Source organism: Lissotriton vulgaris, chromosome 2_1 (genome assembly GCF_964263255.1).
Source record: "Lissotriton vulgaris chromosome 2_1, aLisVul1.2, whole genome shotgun sequence".
NCBI lineage: Eukaryota > Metazoa > Chordata > Amphibia > Caudata > Salamandridae > Lissotriton > Lissotriton vulgaris.
In genome coordinates this window covers 873,824,097-873,848,966 of record NC_141687.1, presented here as the reverse complement: position 1 = coordinate 873,848,966, position 24,870 = coordinate 873,824,097, and the positions used below count along the sequence as shown (strand labels likewise).

General features: G+C 44.4%; 1 protein-coding gene across 1 annotated transcript in view; it reads right to left on the bottom strand.

Moving 5' to 3' along the window:
- Nucleotides 1-24,870, bottom strand: part of B4GALNT4 (beta-1,4-N-acetyl-galactosaminyltransferase 4) — a 910,917-nt gene that overhangs the window by 490,491 nt on the left and 395,556 nt on the right. Inside the window, exon 3 of the mRNA XM_086956391.1 lies at nucleotides 4,469-4,543. Within this exon, the coding sequence (XP_086812517.1) occupies nucleotides 4,469-4,543 (75 nt within the window). The remainder of the gene's footprint in view (nucleotides 1-4,468; nucleotides 4,544-24,870) is intronic.

Below are 24,870 nucleotides of genomic sequence, written 5' to 3'. Positions count from 1 at the left end.
AACTACTTAAAATACGCCGTTTTGGTGCACGTTTATTTCAGAAAGAAAAAATAACTTTCAAAGTTTTTCCTTCACTGTTTTTGAGTGAGAATGGTGCTGTGGACTATTTCCAAAGTGCTCTGAGCCAATCAGTAGCTTGAGATATTCTTGCTACTATGGCAGGCTAGCCGTTATTGTTCCTACACTTCACCCTCTACTACTAGTTCAAGCGGATCATCAGGTTAAAGTGCTTTTAAACTCCTTTCTGCCAACCCGTAGCTCCTACCAGAGTTAGTGTCCTTTGCAACCGTTCTCAGTTCTTCCAGCTCGAGTTCAGTTAGCCTTAATTGCTTTCTGTCACTAATGGCAGATCACTTGAAGATGGATGCTTGTGATGCCAATCTCCTCTGTATTCCTATCTTCCTCCCATACTTACCTCTTCTGAGGACATAAGAATGGTGTAAAGATTAAAATAATGAATGCCCTTCTGTCACTAACCATCTGAAACCATCAGTATGGAACTGAACTGTTGCATTAAGCTAGCACTTCGTATTACTGAAATGTATGTATTAGGAAGCTGGAACTCTGGTGGAGTGCATGGTTGAGAGAGTGCTGGGTTTGGGTGTACATATGGTCTATATGGGAGGGCTTGGGAGAGGTGCACAAGATACAGACACAATTCAAACACGGCATGATGAAAATACATACTCATACACTGCATGAGGTGTTACAGAGAGAGTGATGATAGATGCAGAAGAGGATCCCTACCATTATAGAAGTAGTCAAGTGTCCTAAAGTAGAGAGGGTTACATGGTGTAAAGCATGTGGACACGTGGAACCCAACTACGAATCTGTAATGTGGAGCTTTCCCTGTAGCAACAGAGCTTCCACCCCTGAAGGCACTGTTAAGAGTGCCACAATAAAATAAGGATGTAAGATCCTACACTCACCAACTCTGAGGACATCTTAGTAGGACAATTAACAAATGTGGACTACTTCATTCCTATCAAGGTACAAAACTTACTAAAGATCCTCCTGCTTGTAAAGATTCTTAATCATACTGAGGAGCTGAGCAGTGCTGATGTCCTTTTGAGAGCTGCTGCTTTTTTTCTGCTCAGTGTATTTACGTATGAAACTGCAAGAATTTGAGTTATTTGGAGGCGTGATGACCAATATCAAGGAATAATCAGAACCCCTATCAGAGTGAATCCTCAAAGTCATTAAATTAACCTGAGCTCACGTCCCTGGTAGCAACGGCATAGAGCTGACAGGCTTAATGTAAGCAGTGTGTCTAACCCGTGGTCTGGGACAAGACCCCATGGAATCTGCAAAGCCTACTTAATTGTCCGCAACTGCTAAGGAAATCCAAACATATTAACAGGTTTATAATGTGTATATCAATAAAGAAGCAAAAAATGACACTGAAAACGTTAAAAGGTTCTGTAAATGTGAATGAAAGCTAAAAACTAAGTTAGTATCCTCGGATTGATTCGTGAGAAGAGTGCAAGTGCATCAAACACACTATAGTATGGACGATGAGTGACCTCAATTAAATTTAGAAAAGCTCCAGTCTTCCAGTTAAAATTAAAATGTTGATTTTTTTTATATTTGTTTGTGAATTAAATAATATATTTCATAATTTGTGTATCTGTTTGATGAATGCTTCTGTATTTTTTTGTTAGTTTTGTGGTTCAAATGGTCAAAAATGCGCAGGTTGGGGTACCCATCTTCCAATATGACTCAGTGGGGTTCCTGGATTCCAATAATTTATCAGTGGGGGTTCGCAGTTCCAGTAATGATTAATTGGGGGTCCACAGAAGTCAAAAGTTTAAGAACCACTGACTTAGGGCAAGGTGTAAATTATTGATGCAGCATCAAGTGTGTAATGAAGTAAAATTGCAAAACAATAAAAAAGTACCAAACCAAATAAGAAAATAGACCAAAATGTAATTTAAAAAATAAATACAAACCCAATAAGGGAAACCAGAGATATGAATTATAAAGTTTTAAGTAGGAATAGTATCAAGAAGCAAAAAGTGCCAATGATAGTCAATGGTAGATGTATACAGGAACCTAGGCGCAATTTGATGCTGACCATGCTAGAGCGTGGGTCGCATACACCAACCAGGTTTATCCTGGTCTAAGATTTTGCCACACAGCAGGGTCCAGTCCAGGTCCGGTCCGGTGCCTCTGTCAGCTGAGCAGTTGCAGGAACCCTATCTTGTAGCTTGTTGTATCCATTTGGCTTGAACAGGAGGTTAGATTTATGATCCTTGGAATCTACTTATTTGTACTTGGTGCCAGACAGAGAGCAGGCCCAGTAACTTAGGGCTCTTTTCACGTCTCAGGCAGCATGTTCAATCCTTTTATGATCTTCCACAGGTCCAGTAGTATTAGAAGAAGGACACCTGGAGGTGCTCGTTTATGCCTGGCACAAGCTGGTGGGTGGGAATCACTCCAGGGCATGCCCTAAACAGCGTGGTAAAAGTTCCCAGGGCCAACCCTACCCAATTGGGGCATTTTTAAGATTGTAGAAGTCTTCGGCCACACTAAATTTGGGCTCGGAGGGCTGGGGTTGTGTGGAGAGTGGACTATGGTAATTCTAGTGTCCTCTCACATCTAACACTAAAATCCAGTTTGGATCAGTCACTATCCCAACCAATAATTACAGAAACAGAAGTCTGGTGGAACAAAGCAGGATTTTCCAACAATCAGACATTGGAAACATAAGAACTGATTAGGGTCCTATTTACTTTTTTTCAAGTTTACCCCCAGCGTTGCATGTAAAAACGTAGGGACAGAGGTCTGTGGGGACAAAGCAGGTCCTTCAGCAATTAGACAAAAGATATACAAGAATAGCTTTGCCAACCTGTTTCCTTTCAAGTGCTATATGTAAACGCCCAGCAGACCTTTCATGCAGGCTTTGACACTCAAGCAGGAGTTGACATTGTAATGTCAAAAAGTATGCTCACAGCCCCTTTCTGCATAATGTATCCTGTTCAGAGGAGCCATCTCTGCCCATTCAGGTCAGCCTATTATTTGCTCCTGAGAAGAATTTCATACCGTTTTCACAAATGTTAATTACTGGCTGGCAGAAGTAAAAGAACAAATGCAAAATTGGCCTCCAGGGGACCTTCAGGCAGGGAAAACGTAGCTTTCTAAAATGTACTTTTCCAAATTATATATTAGAAATACAACTTCAACATTGAATTGAATGTTTATTAACTATTAAAATAGTGTGCTTCAAAAATTGTAAATTGTTTTGTTCAATCTGTGATTGATATTTGGGGAAGTACGTGTATCTTTCCCCTTTTGAATGCACCGCAAGATACTTTTTGTGTTGGTTAGAAGAATATCAACTGTTGTGATTGCTATATTAGCACCTGTTACCCCTTACACCCAATTCAGTGAACCCTATTAAAATAGTTTCTTTTTCCTGCTAGCTCCATTCCCAAAACACAGTATTAGTATTTTTAATCGGTAATCTGGTTTTCTACATAGGAAAGTTAGGCTAGCCATGGTAAAAAAAATCTTTTGAATGCGAGTCTCTGTGAGGATGTTAACATTTAATTTCTGCATATCTTAATCTTAAAACCCATGCACCGTGCCTTATGGACAACACTGGAGCCTCTCTTCGCAGTCTCTTAAGAAACCTCCACAGTACTACTAACTACTTTGAGAGAATGATGGAAGACTCTTCACTGAGAGAAGAATATAATGTTAGTTCAAGAAAAAAAAGGAATTTCCCTTCACTAAACCTTCTCAGACATCAAGGTGGTACAATGAAAAATGCCACCTTTACTGGCCCATCCTGAGGCCTGCTCAGTGTGGGTTAGTGATAGAACGAGAAAAGAGCCCCTTCACTAAACCTTCTGAGGACATCAGGGTGGTACAATGAGAAAATGATAAACTAATTTCCCTTCTTTAGCACTTCGGACGACAGCTGGGTGTAAGCATGTTGGGCACACAGACATGCGATGCACACTTCATGAGGCCTTTTCCTAATTCCGAAACAAAAACTCTCCTTATGCCAAGATGGCAGATTTTTCTAAAATCTGTACAAAGTAAACACAGTTTTGCCTCAGAGCTCTACTGCCAATTTTACTTGAAGCGATGAGAGCTCAATCTGTCAGACAAGTGAACATTTTGGAAGACTTATGCGCGATTTAAGCGGTACATATAACAGGTTTGCCAGCTACACTTCTGTTCGGAATATCAGAAAAATAGAAACAGAATAGAAACCTAGGCATAACCCAGGTTCTCAACTTAAAAACAACATTTCCATCAGCTCTCTGCAGTCAGTCAATCCCTAGTTAAACACTCATGAGAATCATGATACTAGGCTAGAGAGAGGCTAGACATGGTCCATCAGCACTAGGCAATACTTGCTCTAGGCTAGAGAGTTAGAGGATTCTCACCCCGCCCCCAGCTTCAAACCATCTCCAGGCCTTGGCTTTTTCCATTACATATGCAGCACAACGCGTCTTACCTGCTCACTCCACGGCAGAACCTTCCGTGTTACATTCAGATGCCGCGGCTTCCCCTCCTGGACTTCACCATCCATCTGTCATAAAAAGCAGAAAGGAAGACGTGTGTTAGGAGAAAGCGCGAGAGCTACAGACAACAGTACAATTTATACACTGGTAATATTGAGCTTTAATGGGCTGTTGTGTGAGACTTTTTGACTGAAAGGTCTGTGTGTGCCTCCTGTATTGTGCGCATGTTTGTGGGCCTGCGTGTGGTATGTGTGAGAGTGTGCAAGTAAGTGTCAATATGGATAACATTTTTAGTTTGCTAAAATCCCAGAGAGCCGCTGGGAGGGGTGTTTGTAGCCAAACATTGAACTTTGCCCTGGATAGTTTCCCTGCAGAAGCTGATCACACACATGGTACATACAGCACTGGCCTCCTGAGAAAATGTAAAGATTGGGTGGTATGAGGTCAAAGGATATGGCCACTCCCTGCTCCTCCATGATTATCAAGGACTATGACGGAGAGGAGAATTCTGCCAGCGGTTGACGGCTCCTCCGCTATGGTGGAGGAGGGTCACCCCACTGCTTTTAAGCAGTGTGAGTAAAGGACAAATAAAATGATAATAACTGAATGTTATTGTCATTGTATTTATTCCAGGTGCTTTGCGGGCGGGCGGGGCTGCTCTGTTCTGAGAGCAGGGAAGGAGTGGTGGGCAGACTGAAGTGCGCATGGCGCTTTGGCTGGACCTCTGGGGCCGACCAGACAGTCAGGCGCACTTTCCATGTTTTCCATCCCGCCTGCATTACAGCCTGGGTGGAGAACATGCCCAGGCCCCGTCTGAGCGCCAAACTACAGCGCTCAGACCAATCACAATGCTGAATTGCAACGTTGTGATTAGTTAGGGGAGCCTGGGTGTTCTCCCTGGATCCTGTTCCAACATGGAGGAGAGACTGAGCAGAGACGCGGCCATAAGGTAAGTGGTTTTTATCTTTTTTACATTCGCTTTCCTCCTCCCGCCTCCTTCTCCTCCTCCTCCTCCCCCCCCTCTCCTCCCCCCCCACGATCTGTGCCAGCTGCTGCTGGTTTTGTGTGTCGGACAGTCACAAAACTTTGAACACTGTCAGGTGATGATTTCACCATCTTCTAGAACATCTCTCCCTCACCATGAAAGCTACAGATATCAGGCCTTACCACTTTATTGTGTGCATATTAAATCCTCAGCTGCGCAGGCACTAAAAAAAGAAAGAGATGGGGGAAGCATGGTACCTGGCAGTCTGGTATGACACTATACTGAGCTAAGCACAATAAGTCACCTTAATGATGCTCATCCGCACCTCCCATTCATACAGGAGTGCTTCATTCATGGCCTAGTCCAGTGGGAATTCTGGGGCGGAGATCTGGCCTCCTCGAAGATAATGTTTTTAATTCCACTTCCTGCGGGGCGTGCACCAAACACATGTCTAACAAGAACTCATGAGGGGATGGGTGTTCCCGAAGCTAAATATTTACGGCTGGTTTAGGTCCAATGACAGAATCTGTTCACCAACTCTCTAGCCAGCAAGAGAAGTGAAGTTAAGTCGACCTATAATGCCATCGACATATCGTATTTTCAAAATGAAAACATAAAAGTCAAGCTACTATCCAGAGTGCTGAGAGCGCTTTGTGTCCAAAAAAAGGTACTTGGTGGTCTCCAAATGGTTGATCTTTTCTATTTTCCGAAGGCTGGGATCAAGCACTACCGGGTTTGAGGCTCCGATTTTGAATTGGACAACAAATCTGATTGGCTGAGATAGCTGTTTTCCCATCATGCATACGGTTCTTGAACCATTATAGAACCGCTGCTGTCTAATGGCTTTCACATACAGAAGGTTTTTCTCTGGTCATCAGGACACAAACAGGCACAAAAAGGTTCTCAAGCCATATCATGGAAAAAGACTCTGGAGCAAAAGTAATAGCATAATATGCAAATCCAAAATGCAGCTGGGCTCCGGGGTCATATTGGAATCTTGGAAAATGACGATTATTTAAAATAAATAATACAATGGAATGCAAGTTTGAAGAACCAAAAATGTATTCACAAATCAGTTTGGAAGACCTTTCAAATTGAATAATAAAATACATTCTGGAAATGACACTCTGACGTCTCTCTGCGTACTGCATGGCTGAGAGTTATTTGAAATATGGCTGAGGCCAACTCCTTGGGACTTTGCCCTCTGCACAGTGATCCTTGGTGCCCAGTGGACCTCTGAGCAAGATCTTGCCAGAGGAAGCCATCAGTGACTCCGAACTGCTGTGTTGAGAAAACGTCATGCACAACAGGTTCTGAAGCAATGGGTAGTGGTGGTAGGGGCGGGGGGCTGCCCAAAATGCTTGGTCAGAAGCATAGCAATGAAAAGTGAATTTGGGAGGAGTTACAATATTGTTGTTCATCCTAACGAATTTCAGTAGTTTTGAAATATGTACATCGTATCCCTAAAATTAATCCTTTTCAGTCGAACTTCAATTGGATTTTTGTAACAAACATTATTTCTTCTGAGTCATGAAACAGAACTTTGATTTATCAAGGTGTTTTGGTAATGTATTGGGGCTTCGTGTATTTTTATGTATCATTTTTAAATGGGGCCTGTTACAGCCTACTCAGCCTAAAATTAAATGCCACATCTTTTACATGTTGAGCTGAAAAGAACCTCAAGAACAATCCCCGTAGTCCAAGGTCTGGAAAGGGAACCACAAACAAACTGTGCGCCACTCCTTTAGAGCTGTGATTCGTCCTTTAGAGCGGTGGATCTTCCTTTAGAGTGGTGGATCTTCCTTTAGAGGGGTGGATCTTCCTTTAGAGCGGTGGATCTTCCTTAAGAGCGGTGGATCTTCCTTTAGAGGTGTTGATTTACCTTTAGAGCTGTGATTCGTCCTTTAGAGCTGTGATTCGTCCTTTAGAGTTGTGGCTCTATCTTTAGAGCTGTGGATCTTCCTTTAGAGCTGTGGATCTTCCTTCAGAGTTGTGATTCGACCTTTAGAGCTGTGGATCTTCCTTTAGAGCTGTGATTCGTCCTTTAGAGCTGTGGGTCTTCCTTTAGAGCTGTGGATCTTCCTTTAGAGCGGTGGATCTTTCTTTAGAGCGGTGGATCTTCCTTTAGAGCGGTGGATCTTCCTTTAGAGCGGTGGATCTTCCTTTAGAGCTGTAGATCTTCCTTTAGAGCTCTGGATCTACCTTTAGAGGTGTGGATCTACCTTTAGAGGTGTTGATCTACCTTTAGAGGTGTTGATCTACCTTTAGAGGTGTTGATCTATCTTTACAGCTGTGATTCGTCCTTTAGAGCTGTGGATCTTCCTTTAGAGCTGTGGATCTATCTTTAGAGCTGTGGATCTTGCTTTAGAGCTGTGGATCTTCCTTTAGAGCTGTGGATCTTCCTTTAGAGTTGTGATTCGACCTTTAGAGCTGTGGATCTTCCTTTAGAGGTGTTGATCTACCTTTAGAGCTGTGGATCTTCCTTTAGAGCTGTGGATCTTCCTTTAGAGCTGTGGATCTTCCTTTAGAGCTGTGATTCGTCCTTTAGAGCTGTGGATCTTCCTTTAGAGCTGTGGATCTTCCTTTAGAGTTGTCTTCCTTTAGAGCTGTGGATCTTCCTTTAGAGCTGTGGATCTTCCTTTAGAGCTGTGATTCGTCCTTTAGAGCTGTGGATCTTCCTTTAGAGTTGTCTTCCTTTAGAGCTGTGGATCTTCCTTTAGAGCTGTGGATCTTCCTTTAGAGCTGTGATACGTCCTTTAGAGCTGTGGATCTTCCTTTAGAGCTGTGGTTCACTCAGCCTATCCAGCTCTGAAAGTAGCCTCCTGACCCTCAGCTGGCCAGGTTTTGCTCTAGGCCACATAAGATGTACGACCAGAACTGCTGGGGTACATATTATCTTTTCTCTCTGCTCGCTCTTTAAGTTCTAAAATCTTTAGAGAGTTCCCAAAGTAAAACCCCTTCCCATTGCATTTATCAGAGTTAATGACGTAAAACCCATATTTATTTCATTTTCCAGAGGATTCGCAATGCAAAACTATGCAAAGCCTCAAATCACATTTGTTACATCAATGTCCAGGCTGTGCTTTTAATTCGATAAATGAAACGTGCTTTAAATTCACACACAACGAAATACCGAACATAGAATTGCGAATTTGCACAATGCAAACCGGGCCGCTTTAGCCGCCTCTCCACTAGAAGAACTCTGTATACGAATATCAAGCTTAATTCAACGTTTGAAGATGTTTCCAGTGGTGTTACTCACACCGTTCACAATGTAAACTCCGTTCCTATTGCATGTGTCAGGGAGTTCACAATGTAAAACCTCAGCATCCAATTCCTATTATATTTGTCAGTGAGCCTGCATAGTAACCCCCCTGCCTACTGCTTTTGACACGGGGTGTGTATGAACACTGTACCTACTAGTTATGAGCAAAGGCACTAAATCTTAGGCAGCCAATCAAATGCCAGTAGAGGGGCACAGCAAATAGGAGAAGCCAACGTTTCTTCTTAAAAGTGCCTTTTAATGACAACTTTGTAGTTATATGAACTCCAGCAATGAAACTGCTTCTAGCCAGACCTAAACAGAAGACAAAGGGAACAAGTGACAGTAGGGGGCGTGTACGTCCCGGATACCAGTGCTCTCCCCTCCACAGGAAACTGATAATATTGCCTGAGGAACAAACCCAATGCTTCTGTGAACACACACCGCTTGAGACCAGCGGCGGGAGGCTGGCCTGAATTCAATGTGTGGAACTGATTATCCGCTTCATTGGCAGGCATCGATCGGTGCTGTCATGGGGGATGCAGCCACAGGCCTGTGGCTCTTTATCCCACTACTGTCAACTGAAAAGGACGGGCCAGGAGGAGGTTCCACAACTTAAAGACCGAGAGCGAAGTGGGCTGTCTCTGTCTCTAGCAAAAGCAGGCACAGAACTCGTGATGGAAACCTGGCATATGCCCACGCGCATGCAAGATGTGTACAGAACTCCACGCTAATAGCTTCATTGTCTGCCTATATCTCGCCTCCATATCCAGCTGGCCAGATTCTCACAGCAAGTCACCCCGTTTCACATCAGGCCACTCACACCCCACCCCCTCCCTTCTGGCTTCTCCTACTAGGAGCACGCACTGCAGGAGGGGGGCTGTGCACGAAACACACACTAGGTACATGTGCAAGGAGTGGACGTAGTGCCAGCTAGCAGCAGGTTAAGTTGTAGCCAGAAGCAGGGGATGTAAAGGAGAGTGACATTTTGTTCATACTTTGCCCTCTTTTCCTCCTACTCTTTTCGACTATGAAATGGTAGGTCTATCTGGAGTGTAACCAGAAAGCAGATGCTAAAGGCCTTCACCAGAAGCATAATAGGTTAGCCAACACTAATTAGTATCATAGTGTGTGTTTGTTATATGAGGGGGCATCTGTGTAAGCTATATTATGAAAAAACAATGGAAGAATTGAGATAAGAAAACTTAACGAAAATATGCCATAGTGGGAAATGTACGTCTTCCATTCTCGCAAAGTAGGGAGCTTTCTCATCAGTGGAAAGAAAGACTGCCCCGGGTCCTCTGGGTAATTTCAGACCAGACCGAGTAGTTCAATTCATAAGCACGTAGAGAGAACACCATAAACCCGAAATACAATAATGCCCCAGGCTTTGACTTAAGCAGAGTAATAGAAAATATCCATTTCAGAGCCTGCAATTCCCTGCATAAAGCAAACCTACCCAGAACAACAATCCAAAAAGCAGTTCAAAGAAAAAGCACACAATTTTCTATGTTGCCGTTGTTTACTTCCAGATTAGAGTTACTTATAAATTCTTTCTGTGGGACCAAAAAAGCACAGCTGATGTTTTTGGGAACGGGGATTGATTTTTCATCAGACTTTGACCCACGAGAAGGTAGAGAAAGACACAAGAAGGGGAGACCAAGGAGGGAGAGAAAGACGGAAAAACAGTGACAGATGGAGAAAGCAGGGATGAAAAGGGCCCCGAAAGAATGAGATTAAGAAGGCAGGGAGTGTATGATGGCAGATGAAAGAGGCACTGCGTGGAATAAAGACTACACTGCTTCAGTGTCGGACATCCGGTAGCATCGGTCACAGACAGGGTTGTGAGCAAACCTTCGTGGCCCTGGCACACGGACTGCAGGCCAATGCCCTACCGTAGACCCCACCCCCAAAAAACAATCCACCACTTTAAAGATAGCGAGGTATCCCATCACTAAATTGTTGAACTTATATGTTGGTGGTGGATGCGTAAATAACGTTATGCTAACATGTAAGGGCCGATTTCTAGAGGCTGGGAGAGTGAGTTCTCCACTAGTTAATGCCTAACGGCGCATTTACGGCACATTGGACTACCGAGATATAAACAACATAAATAGAGTTTTCCCTCAATAACTTTATTTGAAAAGAAAGAACTGGAGCGTTTTCAAGAACACCCGACCTGCAACGAAGCCCTAGATTGCATGATCTTATATTGCAAACAAGCAGCACGATATGAGTATCTATGACTTAGCTGCAGAAAATACTGAGAATGTTTCAATTCTTAAATTCTAAGACTATGAATTATAGGCCTTTGGAGGGGGGACTAGTCTTCGGTGTCGCAATCACCCTCGTTATATTTGCCCTACGTTAGACATGTATACCCTTTTTTCTCTTCACATCTCTTCTATCTGCATATCTTACATCTTATCTATTTCCTCTTCTACGCTGTCTTTTCACTCTCACCTGAATGCACTTCGAATTTCTTTCACTTCACCGCTACTGAACACACAACGAATCCACTCACCTGTAAGCAATGCATTTGCTTTTATTGTCGCCGTCTCGATATTTTGACAAGTCTCTACCTCCAAAAGGATACCAAAGAAGAGAGTGAGAAGTAAGAGCTTGCTCACCTTCCCAGGTCAATATCCTAAATCAAAGAGAAGCGAGCAAGCCACCACGTTCCTTGGAGATGTCCCTTACACTAGTCTTTTTTTAAAGACCCCTCATCCACACACCTAGTTGGTGGCATGCTTCATCATTGGGGTCGCACCGAAACACCTAGGGCACCAAGGGTGTGCATCGATGCCCGATTATAGCAGAACTGGGTGTTTATTGTGGTTGTTGTGGTTTGAATCTCAAATGAGACAAGGAGCTGAATTTAAATTATCTTGTTTTATCCACAAATGAGGTGTACTTTTTAATAATGGTACACTTGGGCAAGGATTAAAAGCAGTGGTGGATACATAACGAGGAACTAATGACCTCTCACATCTTTGGCATAGGTCGACATGTTTCAGCCAAAATGTCTATGCTTCCCCTAGGGGTCAGTATGGTGTTCCTCAGGACAAAAGATTCAGAGCTCTGGGGACATCAGTGTAGGTTTGGACATGGGCAATCATTCTTGACAAATGTGTGACTACAGGGCTCGCTGCTGCAGAGTATCCATGTCGTAAGAGACTAATGATCAACAAATACTCAGAGCAAAACAAAAAAACATAAGTTACGCACTGTGATACTATTGCATGCCACAGAGTGCACACGTTTTTGGTCCTGATCATAGCCATACTTACCCTTACGAGCAGCATAGATTATGGCTGAAACATGTTGACCTATATTAAGGATGCAAGAGGTCATTAGTTCCTCGCTACACATCCACCACTGCTTTGTCACGTGCCTTCTTTCCTACACGTTGACTTTTGACACACATTTGCTTGTGTGACTGTGCAGGACATGGTTCTTAGAAACCACATTTGCTTATTTTTCAACTTTGTAGGCACATTATCACAACACTTGAACATTTAGTACAAGGGATAAAGTTCACTCCTCAAATGTTGTTGTTTGTTAATCGTCTGGTAGGCGACATAGCTATCATACGAGGATAAACGGCAGCCCGGCTGAAGCATCGGCACGGTAGCATGGATGTGTTTTATTATATTATATAAACATGAGCATTTCCTTGTTCAAATGAGAAGACCACTCTGCTGTCAGTGCAAGGTTGCTGCTTGCCAGAATTCCAGCCCGGCTCTTCCTGTTTCCCTCTGCGAGGAGAGATGCCCAACCTTTGACCAAGAAGGGCTCCTGGAGACACTTGCCCTCAGGAAATGGGGAATCAGATTATCCAGTAGTGGATTTTAGCAGATCTTCCAACCTAGGCAAATAGGTAAGGGAGTGCATAGTAGGAGTACACTATACACAATACTTATATACCAGCATACATAAAGTGCTGTAGCATAATGGTAGAATTATTTATCCTTTTCACTGTTCTCGTGATGCTAATAACTCAAATTAGTTCTGTCTATTATTGTTGCAGAACATATATTTTACACAAGAATAGCAATGCTTCGATACATATTGAAATATCTACCTGTGTACTTTTTGTACATCTCTTTGGGTATCCACAGGGACCAAGTGAAAGGGACGATTAATTGGGGAGTCAGGGATGTCATGTTCAGAGGTTGTACAATCCATTTGTTATCTTCCTAGATTCATGGGTACTTATGGTTGTACTGTGAGCTGCAGGACTCCAGGCCAACATATCTTGAGGGGGTGCATAGAATCAGTTTGGCACCATCCCATCCTTTATGTTGTCCAATAAATGCACAGTTCCTACTGAGAAAGCAGAAGCTGTACAACAGCTTTTAATCCCTGTCTAAGGGTACTATTATTAAATAGTGCACCACATTGGTGGTTAACCCATCAGACAATTTTAATTCACCTCCTTGACTCATTTGAGATAAAAAAGAACAACCCCCCAAAAAAGCAGTTCCACCGTAATTAGCCATCAAAGCACACCCTTGATGTGCTAAGTGTCTCGGGTGGAACCTTAATGACAAATCATGCCACCAACTAGGATGGTGGGTGCGGGGTCTTTTACAAAATAAACTAAAGGCATTTTTTCCACACCTGGTGTGGGGGACATCTCTTAGGAACTTGGTAGCGTGCTTTCTTCTCCTTGAAAAAATAACTCTGCACCTCCTTCACACACATTTGTATGGAATCACAATTGCAACTGAGCACTGCTCTGTTCTCTCTACAGAGAGGCCAAGAATTGGATTGCCTTGTATTCAGTATACCTTTCTGACCCACCAACAGGCACTTAAAGACACTGGCAAAGCCTTCAGCCTCAACTCCAGAGCTCTCAATCATGGTGCGTTATAACTAAACACCTGAAGACAACTCAGTGCAAAGAATGCATTATATAAAAGTAACATGCTACACTAACAGTACATATTAACAATACCCTGGAAATAGCTAACAAACGCTGAAAGGAAATGCAAGTTTAAGTAAAACGTGCAATACAAACCGCAGCTAGATTGACATTGATGACTAATATTTTTTACATTCCTTGTACAGAAATTGATCAGCGCTTTTCCAGTAAAGTTAATTCTTAGCAGTGCTAGAATTGGATATGTTCATCTGTCAGCTCAGAACCAGCGGAACCAATCATCTTGGATAAACATTCTGTGGTAGATTCTCCATTATGTCTGAGACTAGAGTTTCAGGAGTCTCTAAAAGGATCTTATTCTTTGTTGTGCTCCATGTCAACATGACATTCTGATGATATTCCTAATGCCAGATCTGATGCCTTTGGAATGTATGTAGAGTCTTTGTTGGCATTCATACCCTCTTCATTATCCCTTCTAGGATCTGATAGTGTGTGGGATCCTCTTTCTTCTTTGTTTGGAGGGTGGTGAAATGACAAGTTGCAAAATACTGAACTATGTTTCTGGCAGAAGTGAAAAGATTCAATCAATTCTGACTGCAGTGGAAGATGAAGTGGTACAGCTATGGGGATCTCTAATGCCGGAGATGGTGGAATATGTTGTAAAAGGGGTTTAGCTAATTTGACCTATCCATGATCCTGAAAGGAGAGTTCAGAGGGAGTTGGAAGGTCCAGCTCCTCAGATGCAATAATCACTAGAGAAGGTAATGGACTTACTTGGAATCTCTAATGCCTTGGAAAAACTGCATGCTGCTGTTCTGGCATCAAAATCTCCTGAATAGATGTGGGAAGATTTTCCCAATGATATTCAGTGATGAGACCCAGAAATCCAACGTTGAGTGACTCGATGTTGAGTGACCACACACCAACATGTACCTTGAAGTTGAGGTATGCCTTGTTTTTGTATGTTTTTTTTTACTTCAAAGTTGAAATGGAAGCCTACTCTGTATTTAACAGCAACCTTTGCGGGGCTGTTAGTCTTTAAGTTCAACATCGACAGAAATCGTCATGAATTGCAGTGTTCCTTTTGCCTCTTTCACTTCATGTTATCACTATCTGTGGGAGTTCCTTGGGTCCAAGGATACCCTTTCACCCGGTCTTGCTCGGTCTACTCCTCCTTGCTCCTCAAGACCTTCAGACATCCTGTGAGGCAGGTGTGTTCCAGTTCTTGTGAATACCTCCTGGACATGAGGTAGACAGACAGACCAATCATACAGACTATGGGTAATTTGCAGCTTTTTTTCTGCCATTTGAAGGTCCTTCCACGAATAGCAAAGACATGAGGAACTTACTGTGGCAGAGACACTAGCAAACAGCCATGAAATAAATCCAAAAAACTGTGAATAAATGTTATCAGACACAGTACATGTTAAGTAAAATCAAAACTATTTAGCTTAAACGCAACGACCCAGGGTGACAAAAAAAGAACAGGTTTTGGGGCTCTATTCACTAGAGCTGGAAAAAACGAACTGGGGGTGTGGAGCAACTGTCTGTATAAGGTATGGTGGTATATGGGGAGCTGCTGGGCCCTTGAAGGAGCAGTACAGGCTTTTCAACCTTCCATGAATGTTACTCATCGGCTAAACTTTCATTTCTTTTCCGCATGACTTCACCTGTTTTCTCAGAGCAGTACAAGTAGGGTTTGTGCTGCAACGTTGGTTTAAATGTTTTTGGAAAACAAAAGATCTCAATTCCCCAGAAAATGTAACCTCACATAGGATTTACAGTGTCTAGCTGTATTTTCAAATACAACATTTTCACCATTTACAAATATAACCTTAAAGTAAAAAACTAAGTGTTCAGGGTCCCCGCAGGGGAAGCAGCAATATTCTAACATTTGGGACTACCAATGAAGTTTGTATGATGCAGAACTGAAATCAAAGTAACCTTGTCGAAGATTAATAGGTAGAAATGTTTGACACTGACATGTTTCAGCATAGGTTAACAAGCTGCTTGTACTGTATAGTTGGAATACCCTGGAGGCAGGCTTGAAGCCACGACATCACTTCCATCTGGAAAGCGACGCTCTACAGCAAATTTCTATCTTGTGAAACGGGATAACTTTGCTAATGCAAGGACAAACCAATGTCAGTTGCGCAGGCGCAAAGTACATGTTCCCAAGGGCTCCAGTGACCCTCTTAAAACGACTCACTAAGAAGAGAGCGGCAAATCTCTGTAACCAAAAGAAAGTGGTATAATGTATACATGAATGTGATGTAGACTTCTGAATATATAGAAACTATTTTTAATTAGTGCTCTCCAAACGAGGAGGTTGGATTATAACTGAAGGTGCCTAGATGCTGTTTTCCATGCATGCAATCACTCATCCATCTTGTGCATCTATTCATTCAGTCATCATCTCATTCTTGCATTTATCCACTCTCCAAGCCATACAGCCACACACACAAATTCATCAAACAATAAAGATACACTTTCGGTTATGATCCAGACCTCTTTGCTTTGCTCCTAGCTTTGTGAGGGGTGTAAGAGTTCTTCCTGTGGTGTCTGACTGCTGGTCTGTGAGGAGTGTGGGAGTGCTGCTAGAAGTGTTAGAATGATGCTATGTAAGAGGTCTGTGAGGAGTTTCTGACTACTACTCTGTGAAGGGTGTGAGAGTACACACACAAATGGATAGAAATATAAAACGAGACACTGTGATCCCTGCATAAATGCACGTCTCAAATTACTTTATAATCAGCACTAGTGACACCCTAATTCGCGATTATAAAGAAAAGACATCGGAACTCAACTATTATAGCCTTATAGCCTGCCGTAGCGGGCTATGTAGGCTATTAAAGGCGTTAAAGGCCCGAGCCGAAGGCGAGGGACTTTAACAGGGGACGGGACTTTAATAGCCGGCATAGCCCTGCTAGGAAGGGCTATAAGGCTATTAGAACATTCTGCCACTAGAGGGCAGAATGTTCAAACAAATAAAACAAAGGCTTCTCCAAGATTGAAGGGATTTAAATTCCGTCGAGCTCAGAGAGGCCTTTGTAAAACATTAGAATGTTGCTCTGCGGGCCTTTACCGGCCCGTAGAAGCATGGAGCACTCCATTGTCTGCAATAGAGCTCCGAACATTCCAATGTTTTAATGTAAGGTACAACAGTCGAGTTCTGACGTCACAATGCCTGCTGTCAGAGCCAGCAACCACGGTGAAAGGCAGCACAAACTAAACATAGCTTTTCTTTCTTCTGCTCTATTTTATAGCTTTCAATGGCAATCAGAGATATGTTTATTTGTTGCACTCCTTGTTGAGAAAAGCTCAAATCGCATTCTGAGGTACCGAAACTTTTCTTTTTGCTTTGACTTGTATTGAACTGTTTCTAATATCTGATAGTTTAATTTTGCAGTAGAGATTTTATTTTTATTCTTCAGGTTAGCAAACCTGCTTGATCTTTCATATTTCATATAAGTGGTTTGTGGGAAAGGTGATGGTGTGACCATGTATTATATGGGATAAAGTAACCCCTGGAGTACATAAGGATATTGCAAATCACCTCAGAGTTCCATGACCTTATAAAGGAACTTGACCTATGGCCTAGTTTCTCCTTACGGTTATGGAACTCCTCTGTTACTTGCAATATACCTATAATGTACGGCAGGGGACCTTATTAATATATCATCAACCTCTCACGCACAGAAAGGAGTTGAGCCGCACACTCTGCCGTGAAATTTAGCATTTTATTTAAAAAAATAAAGCACCGTTTTCCCTGATGCATTTCGGCCAGCTTGGCCTTTCTCAAAGGGAGGAAGCGAGGCATCTGACGATTTTCCAGGCACCAGCTGATTGCTCTTTTGTTTTCAACCCCCTGATGGGCGTCACCTTGGACCAACTTCTTCTGAGCATCCTGGTAGTTGTAGTATGCTTTCCGTTTCACTTCGTTGTTTAAACCTGGTACGCGATGCAATTTTTCATTTTCCAGCTTTGCTGAATTGCACTGCAGCCCCTTGCCACCTATTCTCGAGGTCTGCTAAGGTCCGAACCAGGGTATATATACACACACACAGTAGCTCTCTGTCTTTACTCCTGATGCATTTCGCCTGGGAGTGTGTGTAATGAATGAAGACGCACAATGTATAATATGCTACTTATTACCCAGGAGTGTGGGAAGAGGCCATGACATGAAGACATTTGACCAGGATGTAAGGGGTAAAATTTGCACAATGAGGAAACATCATGACTATAAAAGCATTGGAAAAAGCTGCGAACCAAGTGATCACCACATTTATGGAGACCAACTCTATCCTCCACCAGAGTCAGGATTCAGGCCGAATTTTAGTACCGAGACAGCACTGCTGGAGGTCTCGGGAGCTATTAAGGAAGTACTGGACAAAGGCGGAAAGGGCACACTGATATTAATGGATTTATCTGCGGCCTTTGATACCGTTACCCATGATCGGCTGCAGGCCAGACTCCAGGATTGCGGCATCGGGGATACAGTACTCAATTGTCTCAGCTCATTTTTAAAAGACCGCAATCAAGTCGTTTGGTCTCCTCCTTTTGCAGCCCCCATTCCCTCTATGGAGATGGGATTTCCACAGGACTCAATTTTGAGCCCCACTCTTTTTAATATCTATATGGCTCCACTAGCATCCCTGGCCGAGGCATATGGCGCTAAAATAATTTTGTATGCAGATGATACACAGTTGCTTTTCACCTGCAACAAAGACGCTGATTTTAATGGAGTTTTGATTAACTCTTGTCTGACCAAGGTGTTTTCCTGGTTACAAAACAACCAGCTCAAATGTAATACCAAAAAGTCAGAGATTATCTTCTTCGGCCATTCCCCTAGCAATGTTTGGTGGAAATGGTGGCGAGCTGATATATCACCCCCTTCCACCTCTGTCAACATTGTGAAAAATCTAGGGGTTAAGTTGGACGAGAAATTATCTATGCAGGCCCAGATTCAGACTGTGGCAGGCTCCGGCTTTGGCATGTTGAAAATGCTAAGACTGTTCCTGCCACTTTTACCCATCTCTCACAGAAAAACGGTAGTCCAGGCCTTGATAATTTCTAAGCTGGACTACATTAATATTCTGTACCTGGGGATGCCAGAGTACCTATTGTCAAGACTGCAAGTAGCCCAAAATGCGGCAGCTAGAGCAATTCTTTTGTTGGGCCCAAGAGCACAGACGTCCTCTTGTTTGAACTCTCTGCATTGGCTTCCGATCCGCAAGAGTATTTATTTTAAATCCATGGTCCTGGTCTTTAAGGCCCTTCACGGCGTTGGGTACCGGGTACATCAGAAACAGAATCCAGTTTTACTGTCCTGGTCGTACCTTGAGGTCCTCTTCACTTCAGCTGGCATGGGTCCCTAAATATCATAGAGCACGAATAGGGGAGGCGTTCCTTTCAGAGCCAGGCACCACTACCATGGAACAAGCTTCCGATGGAATTAAGACTGTCACACAATCTCCTAGCTTTTAGGAAATCTCTGAAAACTTGGCTATTTCAACTGTTGCAGTCACTCTGCACGTAATGTACGAATTACTTACCTTCGGTAACGAAGTATCTGGTAGAGCCGATTCTAGCCGCAGATTCCTTCAAGTAGAATTATCTCCAGGTGGGAGACTGGATCCGGAAACTTTTTTCCACAGGATCCCTGCGCGCCGTGGGGGGGCGGCATCACACGAGATTGAAGGCAAACCCCCCCAAACCTGGACCAGCCAGAGCAGAGGGGCACAGAAGTACTGAACATCCATCCTCCAATGAACCAAAGAGGAGGAAGGAACAGCAACAAGACGGAGCAGCTCGCCAGGAGCGAAAGAATGCACTGGGAGGAGAGTGCCGAAGATCAACCCAAGGGCCCTAACAGAACAGGGAGGAAGGGCGGGCCGTGAAGGAATCTGCAGCTAGAATCGTCTCTACCAGATACATCGTTACCGAAGGTAAGTAACTGGTACATCGGATAGAGACTACTAGCCGCAGATTCCTTCACGTAGAATAGATGCCCTAGCAATACCCACGGGGAAGGAGGGTCTGTGAAAATACCCCACTAGCCTGGACAGGACAGAGGGTACCACAAGGGACCAGACCTGTGGACCAGGAAGTAACCTCATCCCTCCCAGGCAAGAGGAACCCCCAAAAGCAGATCACCATCAACCCCAAGAGGGATGTTGGAAGAAGAAAGAAGTCTGAAGAGGCCTGTACACTCACAACAGAGGAATCAAGGGCAAGGCCAGAGAGGCCGAAGCACCCCACTGCCCTACAAGGCAACAGAGCTTCCACCCAAAGCCAGGACAGGAAGAGGAAGAAGAAGAAGAAGAAAGCCTAGAGGGCCCAAGGAAACTAGGGAAAAGAAGGCGAGCCCACCCCAGATGGAAGGCAACAGGCCACCCAGATCGGCGCCAACAGTAATAAGCTGCAAGAAGAACAGCCGGGGCCCCAGGAAGACAGGGCAGGCGACGCCTGACAAGGGAGAAACATAGAATCATCCCAGCCCTCAGGACAGGAGTAGGAAGGTGAGGAAATGCCCGGACACACCACTACGAGGGGTCCGCGCGAACAACCTCAAGAAGCAATAGCAACATACATAAACACCATGGAGAACAGGCCCCCGAAGGCGACCAGAACTCCCTACCAGAGCGCAAGCTATATAACAGCTACCACTACCCCACATAGAGTACATTAAGTCCCAAGACATGGGAACCCTCTTTGGAAAAACGTCTGCAACAGAGGAAAAACGAAAGAGCCACGGGGAAAAAAAACCCACTGAAGGCTTCTCAAGCAGCCCAAGAGAAAAACAGAAGGCCTAATCTAAGGGCCGAGTCTGTGCAGACAACTCCATGCAAAAACACGGTGTCAACAAAGGGGCCGTCGAGCAGCCAACAACAACATAGTCCAAGCAAGGAGGACTCCAATGGCCATAAAACACCCTCCACAGCAAGAGCAACCTGCCCAAAAAAAGGTCCAGGACCAGCTCAACTCAGCAGTCAATGAGGAGAAGGAGAAGGATAAGGAGGAGAAGGAGGAGAAGAAGGAGGAGAAGAAGGAGGAGAAGAAGGAGCAGGAGCAGGAGAAGGAGGAGGAGAAGGAGAAGGAGAAGGAGAAGGAGAAGGAGGGGAAGGAGGAGGAGGAGAAGGGGAATAAGGAGAAGGAGAAGCAGGAGGAGGAGGAGAAGGAGAAGGAGAAGGAGGAGAAGGGGAAGGAGCAGAAGGGGAAGGAGCAGAAGGGGAAGGAGGAGAAGGAGGGGAAGGAGGAGAAGGAGGGGAAGGAGGGAAAGGAGGAGAAGGGGAAGGAGGAGAAGGAGAAGGAGAAGGAGGAGATGGGGAAGGAGGAGAAGGAGGAGGAGGGAAAGGAAGAGAAGGAGGAGGAGGAGAAGGAGGAGGAGAAGAAGGAGGAGGAGGAGGAGGAGGAGAAGGAGGAGGAGGAGGAGTAGAAGGAGGAGTAGGGGAAGGAGGGGAAGAAGGAGGAGGAGGAGGAGGAGAAGGAGGAGGGGGGAAGGAGGAGGAGGAGGAGGAGGAGAAGGGGAAGGGGAAGGAGAAGGAGAAGGGGAAGGAGGAGGAGGGGAAGGGGAGGAGAAGGGGAAGGGGAGAAGGAGGAGGAGGAGGAGAAAGAGGAGGAGGAGAAGGGGAAGGAGGAGAAGGAGAAGGAGGAGAAGGACGGAGCCCAGGAGGAGGAGGAGGAGGTGGACGGAGCCCAGGAGGAGGAGGAGGAGGACGGAGCCCAGGAGGAGGAGGACTGAGCCCAGGGGGAGGAGGAGGAGGAGGAGTAAATAGAGTACACTGGCCATTGTCTCCCCAATCAAATTTCCATCACCGACATAGTAAACAAATCTGTCCTACCTCTAACCACTAGATGGAGGACAGTAATTCATGTTTTTCCGACAGTCCTACTGGTCTCAATTTGATATAATTTGTGTCTTCATATGATATAGCTAACAACAAGGAGCTTAGAGGGAACAGTGGTCATAGGTCGCCCTCCACTCAATTATGTATTCACAAAACAAGACCTAGACCACAAAGGCATCCATGAATTAATCACTTAATGGTGTACCATCACATGCAAAGCTTTTGCAAATAACTCCTCTCCTAATTGATGAGGTAGGAGGTACACCTATGTTATGCCATGTTTAAAAACATATGCCCAATCCCTTGGAAAAAGTGAAGACAGTTGTGAGACAACAAATAACACACACCTATGTGCCAAATTCAGGTAGATAGAAAAAAGTGTGTGTGAGCGAGATGGCGCCTCACGGGCGTACCACCAACGGGAACCTGGCAGGTACTCACCAGGATTGCCCTGATCTCATCATTGGCACCATAAAGCTCAAAAGAAAGACAGGTGTCCAAAAACAAACAAAACAGTGTTTGTGAGGGAATGTAGTTTATAGAAACCACGAACAACACAAATTGTGTCAAACAACAAACATATAAAAGCCACAAACAACACGGAACTTCGCTTTATTCTGTCACTTTCGTGTTAGTTGCGGGATGGTAAAAAAGTAAGAATGGCTAATACCTATCTAGCCACACTCCACTTGCCGACATGTTTCATTGCCAATTCAAATTTAGGCAATTTCTTCAGGGCATCACAAATTTTTAAGCCACTGCATTGGACATGCGTTGTCTTCACAACTGAAATAAACATATAAAACAAATACACACACACATGGTTGTCATCCTTCCATATAAAAAAGCCAAAAGAGAAAGGCTTAAAGTATGAGTAATCCCAAACCACATGTAATAACCCACTGTTTACCCTCAGTCGACCACCATGGCGCATACAAGTCGAGAGGTCCAGACCCGGATGGGTTTCTGGGTAACTCCAAGTGTGAGTCACTTTTCCTTCTATAATTTTAACTGTGAAGAATAGAACAAATATAATTTATATGTGTCTAGTTTAATAAATCACCTTAGATTATTGTAAGTCCTTACAACACCCTTTTACCTATAGTCTGCCACTGTGACCATATTGATGTTTAAAAAAAGGGAAACCTTTACATGTCGCCATTAATTCCAACTATAATGTCATAAGCCCTTGCAGTAAAAGTAAGTTAAGAGGTAAAAGACAACCTCAATTAACAACTGGACCTATTGAGGGGATATCGATCAGCCTACAGATAATGAACAGCGTTTGAAATTCATCACAGCAATTATAAACGAAACTTCCTAAAAGTTGACGCCTCAATTTACATTTAAATGTGATTCCTAACGACACTTCGTTAAGGAGCATGGTGAAACTAGGACGCAGTGGAAGTAACACTGGACAATACCCCGGGGTTTCTATTGCCACCCTTCAAATTCCAGAGTTCTCAAACCCCCAATTCGGACATTGTACGCCTTACCGGTAAGGAATTTCGAAGCCGGCATTCACTCGGCCCACGCGAAGACCAGGCACGTCAATCTCCGTTTAAAACTCGTTCCTGGACTTCACGGAAGACTCGCGTAGTATCGCGAGACGAGGGGTCCTCCATCTTAGATCGGGCAGAAGCTAAGGCGATATACTGGAGGGTAAGGGATCTCGCGAGGTCTTCATATGATATACCAATTCACAACATTTATCCTTCATCATCAATGGGACAAGCGCATAATGTATGAAAGGGCCTGTGGAACTTTGCTGACAACTGGACAGTACAGATCCATGCTATACTAACCTGTAGTTCATTGCTGGTCACCAGAGGACTTCTTATATAGTCCACTGCAGGTCCCACAATAGTTTTTTTTTTTTTTTTTTTTTTTAAACCTTTATTTGGAGACAAGCAGGGTCAAGGGAAGTGCATACACAATACATACAGTCACATATGGCCATTACAATGGTACGTCAGAACCAAAAAATGAGATACAAGCAAGTACGGGCAGCATACCAGGCAATACAAGGAGCAACATCGAAATGTACAGTGCAAATTAGAGGGCAACGATCCAGCACGTTCAGGCAAGCTAATAAGACAATACAGTATGGACACATTCTGTTAGCGTATAGCAAATAAAACAACGGAGACTCAGATAAAAGGGACACATAAAATAAAGGTACCCTACAGGGATACGACTTCAATTCCTAGCCACACACTTGTCGTAAGGGGAACTACAGCCCCCAGCAGCTCGCATGTCAAGGAGACGGCTCAGCCTCTCCCCCGATACTGGAAGATCAGCAGGTGTAATGTAAAATCCCAGCCCACCATGTTGCCATCAACCAATCCCTTCACGGTCCCCAAGTTCAGAATCAGAGTCCTGCGCAGCTCTGGTTAGGAGGTACACCTGGAGCGGGCTCCAAAAGTCCTTCGGTCTGCATCTGACAGGCATCAGGTCAGAATAGATATTGTATTGATCCTGACAGTATATGAGGTCAGTCAACCAATCCTGAAAGCGCGGCAACCTGCCACGACCCCAGCAACAAGCAACCCTACGCTTAGCCAGCAGCAGGGCCACGTCAACAAACCTACGGTGAGAGGCAGGCACGTCCTTAGAGTAGCCCAGCAACATCACTAAGGGGTCAAATGCCACCCCATCCTCCGCCATAATCTGCAGGGCTTCATGAACCTGAGTCCAATATTCTAACACCCCCGCACAACTCCAAGCCAAGTGCAGGAAGTCAGCGCCTTCCGCACGACACCTAGCACACCTGTCATCCTCCGCCAAATGAAACCGTAGTTTCCTCGCCGGGGTATAATAGTACCTCTGAACAAACTTGTAGTGGATAATTTTAAGGCGACAACTAGAGGAAACATTGGCCGTAAGCCCACAGCAGTACTTCCATTGCTCGTCGGTAATAGGAGCACCCAACTCGGCAACCCACTGCTCGCGCACCCGATTGGCCGGGACTGAACGCTGTCTGCGAATAGCCCCGTATAATTTCGACATCAGGTGTCGCCCATCTGAAACCAACAGCACGTGGAGGGGGAGGGTAACCCCAGGCTCCGAAGGGAAGTCTGGTAGCAGAGCACGCATGCCCCGCCGCAAGCGGATAAAGTAGAACAGCTCCAGCGGGGAGCAAGCAGCCGCTCCGAAGAAATGAGCCTGCGTACGGAAGGCACCTTCATGAAACAAGTCGCCCCACGTGAGGATACCTAGCCGCCTACACATTCGTTGAAACCCCGTTTCCAACAACAGCGACAAATCAGGATGATAAGACAGAGGCAAGGCCGGCGAATAAAGAAAGGAAACGCCCAGCAATTGAGCCACCCGTTTCCAAGCATCCACCGTGCACGTCACCGTCGTGCGAGGCGTTTCCACATCTGACACCTTACCCAAAACCATCCCCTCCA